This window comes from Meleagris gallopavo, chromosome 29 (genome assembly GCF_000146605.3).
Source record: "Meleagris gallopavo isolate NT-WF06-2002-E0010 breed Aviagen turkey brand Nicholas breeding stock chromosome 29, Turkey_5.1, whole genome shotgun sequence".
Taxonomy (NCBI): domain Eukaryota; kingdom Metazoa; phylum Chordata; class Aves; order Galliformes; family Phasianidae; genus Meleagris; species Meleagris gallopavo.
Window position 1 is genome coordinate 4286550 of NC_015039.2, and position 4095 is coordinate 4290644.

At 64.8% G+C, this 4095-nt stretch overlaps 1 protein-coding gene across 1 annotated transcript; it reads left to right on the forward strand.

Moving 5' to 3' along the window:
- Positions 1-2319: 2319 nt before the first annotated feature.
- On the forward strand, positions 2320-4089 carry IGFBP4 (insulin like growth factor binding protein 4). Its single transcript, XM_010724732.1, has 4 exons — positions 2320-2470; positions 3017-3297; positions 3400-3534; positions 3678-4089. The coding sequence occupies exons 1-4, from the start codon at positions 2320-2322 to the stop codon at positions 3804-3806; spliced, it is 696 nt and encodes a 231-aa protein (XP_010723034.1). The 3' UTR covers positions 3807-4089.
- Positions 4090-4095: the final 6 nt, after the last annotated feature.

The window sequence follows — 4095 nt, forward strand, 5'->3', positions numbered from 1 at the left end:
GGTTGCAATAAGATGGGCAGCCTGAAAGTGCAGGGAGTGGGGCTGGGCTGCGTGGATCCTCATGTCTGGGTCGCCCCTTTGCCGTCCTCACCTGCTCCCGGCATGGCAGTGCTGCCATTGGGTGCAAGGGGAGCACCTGCAGACAACTCCCACCCGCTTGCAGCGTGGCAGTGTCACAGGGTCACATCTGTGCATCCTGGCACGGCGGTGGCACCGCACAGCTCCTGGGCCGGGCAGGGTCCGACTGTGCAGAGCTGACAGAGCTGCTCCTGTTGTGCACTGGTGACACCGGTGCTCCGCTCCCAGGGATGCTGCTGGCACAGCTGGGAGGAAACAGCAAAGAGGCTGCAGGGCATCTGCTTCCCTCACAGACAGGTCAGCGTGGGGCCGTGGCCACAGCTCTGCATGCAGGTGGGACAGTGGGGGCAGGGGAGCCCCGGGGCTGCAGCCCTGCTGCTGCGGGCTCTGCCCGACTGCCCCATGTCCCCATCATTGGGGGAGGGGGTGAACCTCTGCCAGGATTCCTGTGCAGTGTCACCTGGGGCTCCCAGGGTAGGGAATGTCCGATCTCCCTGCTGTGTCCCATCACCTGTGCCAAAGGCCCTTTGTGAGGTGCCCCTGACCCCCCCTCCCTGGGCAGACGTTGGCTGTGAGCACTTTGCACAGTGCTGCCGGGGGTCCCCCTGCTCTGCCTGTCTGTCCCCAGCCCACATCCTGCAGGAGCTTTCTGCACTCCCTGGCCCACGGCTCACCGGGCTGCCAAACCCTGTTGGTTTTGGCTTTGCCCCGTGTAACGCAGCATTTTTTTCCCAGAGCCTTTAGGAAATGGAGTTGCAGCTTTTTCCTTTGTTTCCTGTGCTGGTTTGGCTGCGCTGGGGCTGTGGGTGGCCCTGGGATCGTGTGCCTGGCCGGCAGAGCCGCAGGTGGCAGGAAGGGACAGTGGGCGGCCACGAGCCCTGCGCCTGGGGCACCCTATGGGGCAGCACGGGGCACTGCCCTGCTACCTGCACCCAGTGCTGCTGGAGCAGCGGGGCAGAGGCTGCAGCTGCATCGCTCCCTCCCCACCGCCCCTGGCACGGCACTGCCCCTGGTGCTGGCTGAGCCCTGGTGTGTGCCCAGGGCTGCTGCATCGGGCGTCCAGGACCTGCGGGCGGCGTCTGGGGAGAGGTGAGGAACGTCCCGCAGCACACACCACGAGTGGCTTAATGATGGGTAAATAGTTATGTCTGGGAAAAAGTGACCGGATGCTGCCAGCACCTGCTCTTGCCCTGTCCCAGCAGTGTCACCGGGGCTGTTGGGGCTGATGGGGTCCCTGAGCCGACCCCAGGCTCAGAGTGCAGCCGGCGCTGCTGTCCCGTCCTGCAGGCGCCATCCCGGGGCTCCGCTCCTGCCTCGGGGCTCTCGTCCTGCTGGAACGCAGTGCTGTGAATCACACACTCAGCATGTGACAAACCTCATTTGCGGCTCCCACTAATTGAAGGCGACGCTGAATGCCTTGCTTATGTCTGCTCCTGTCCTCGGGCCAGGCAGAAACCCCAGGCCTCCCGAGGCAGCACCCCAAACCCAGCAGTGGGGTTTCCTCCTCGTGCCACTCTCTCTGCAGCCCCCGTGGTGCTGCTGGTGGTGCTGCTGGTGGTGCTGCTGGTGGTGCTGCAAGGCCAGTGCAGCGCGAGCTCCAGGTCTCCTTCCTGGCTCTGAGGAATTTGCTTTTCCCAGATCTTTGTGCTCCACTTGAAGGAGTTCTGCCGCCCAGCTCGGTGCAGGAGCGCTGCCAGCAGCAGGAAGGCGAGAGGCTCCTCGGCCGGGTGGGAGCTCGCCCTGAACCGCAGCCATCCTGCAGTGGGGAGGGGGCCTGGAGCCGGGGGCCGCGGTGGGGAGCGCAGTGCTGGTGCTGGCAGAGCGCCGCCGTGCTGCCCAGAGGCACCGCGCTCCTGGGGACCTCAGGAAAATGTTACTGGCATCTGGTTTTATTTAACTGAGAGATTTGACACTGACAGCGGCTGGAGGGGGGAGGGGGGCTGGGCTGGGAGCGGGGGGTTCTGGTCCTGTGCCAGGCTGTGGTGCGGAGCAGTGCCACTCTGTGCCCTATGTCCCCTCCGTGGGACTGTGCTGTGGTGGCCCCAGCAGTGCCATGTGTCCCTGAGGAGCAGCGACCCCAAGTGAGTCCCTGTGGCTGCAGCACGGTGCCACAGGGATGTGACGCGTCGCCGTGGGGATGTGGTACAGTGCCACGGGGATGTGACACGGTGAAAGGGGCTGCCAGGGGTCCTGGAGTCACTCCTCAGTGGGTGTCAAGTTTGTGTTTCAAATGTCAAGGGCATGAGCCGCTTCCTGGAAAAAAAAGGACAGTTTAAACAAAAAGCAAATATTACAGTGATGGAGAAGGGTTTGCCAGCCAGGTGGGCTGTGAACTTTACCCAGGACACTGGGAGCTGCTCAGTGACCCTCTGCAGCCAGGAGCTGCCGTCAGGTACACAGTGCCCGGCCCTTCTCCAGGCACCGATACCACAGCATCGGACCCCTCCATGCAGCAGGAAGAGTGGTGCGTGGCCCAAAGGCATCGCTGGGCCTGGAGGCAGAGGGGCCTGCAGTCCAATGGAGACCGAGCAGCCCCGGTCTCATGACGTTCCCTCCCAGCTGCCAACATCTGGGATTGCAGTTTGGCTTCGTGTGGGCGCAGGCAGGGATGCCAAGCGCCGCCCCCCCAGGCCGGCCAGCAGGAGGTGGACTGTCCTATTCCTGGAATTCTTGCTTTCATGTCCCGGAAGGGGAGTGGGGGGCTGGGGCTGTGCACCCCGAGCAGAACCTGGTGGGGCCCCGCAGCCCCGGTCCCGCTGCAGTTTTGGGGGCTTCAGGGGTTGGCTGCTGTTCTGCGTGTCCTGGGGTCACCACCCCCCCGGTGCCCAGTGGCTGCACAGGGCTGGCAGGGTGCACCCAGTGCTGTGCATTGTTCCAGGTGTGAATTGCAACTCTGCAATAACAGCCACGTGGAAACAAACCGTGAATGAGCAGTGAGAGTTCCTGAGAGCCTTTCCCTGTGCTGTGAGGGGTCTCAGCCCATCGCTGTGCCAGGGACGGGGTGTTGCGTGGGGGGAGCTCTGGGGGCTGCCCTGCAGTGCTGAGCCCTGCTGTGTCCTTGCAGAGAAGGAAGAGATCGAGCACCCCAATAACAGCTTCAGCCCCTGCAGCATCCACGACCGCAAGTGCCTGCAGAAGCAGCAGGCGAAGCGCGTCAACAACGGCAATAAGATGCGCAGCAGTGGGAGCCCACATCCCCGCGAGGAGACCCGGCCCATTGTGAGCACTGGGGGCACCAGGGCAGGAGGGGGGCTGGCAGTGGGGCTGCGGGTGGGGGATGCACGGCGCCCTGCTGAGAGCTCAGCTCCCCCCTCCCTGCAGGCACAGGGCTCGTGCCAGAGCGAGCTGCACCGTGCATTGGAGCGACTGGCGGCCTCACAGACACGGACACACGAGGATCTCTACGTCATCCCCATCCCCAACTGCGACCGCAATGGCAACTTTCACCCCAAGCAGGTGGGCAGGGTGGGGGGCTGCACGGCGGAGGCACCCCGCAGGGCTGGGGGATGTGGCGGGCGCCGGGTTTCAGTGGGAGCTGCAGAAGCCCCCGGGGTTGTCGTGGCTCCACGGATACTCACTGAAGCTGTACCTCCCTTCAGTGTCACCCGGCGCTGGATGGGCAGCGGGGCAAGTGCTGGTGCGTGGACCGCAAGACGGGGGTGAAGCTGCCGGGCTTCTTGGAGCTGAAGGGGGACTTGGATTGCCACCAGCCAGCAGACAGCATGTGAGCGTGAGCGCGGCCGGGCCGCCCGCCGGGGCCGTGGAGGAGAGGGGACACATCTGCTGAGCAGCTCCTGGCGCCCGGGGACCCCCGCGTGCCCCCCATCACTGCTCTGCTGTGCCCATGGCACGCAGCACTGTGCCACCCCAGCGCTGTGACCGCCACCCAGCAGCCGCCGGTGGCATCCCCGTCCCTCACAGACCCTGGTGCGGACAGATGGACACTGCCCGGGTGCCAGCAGGGCTGCTTTTAGGCTGTTTCGGTGGAGATGCGTAAAGGAGAAAGCAGCGCTGCGC

Bases quoted from the DNA above. Each gene is read 5' to 3' on its own strand.
- IGFBP4 (XM_010724732.1), top strand. From the start codon at position 2,320: ATGAGCCGCTTCCTGGAAAAAAAAGGACAGTTTAAACAAAAAGCAAAT. The intron at 2,471-3,016 runs GTACACAGTGCC...ATGAGCAGTGAG, and splicing joins CAGCCAGGAGCTGCCGTCAG to AGTTCCTGAGAGCCTTTCCC. The intron at 3,535-3,677 runs GTGGGCAGGGTG...ACCTCCCTTCAG, and splicing joins GCAACTTTCACCCCAAGCAG to TGTCACCCGGCGCTGGATGG.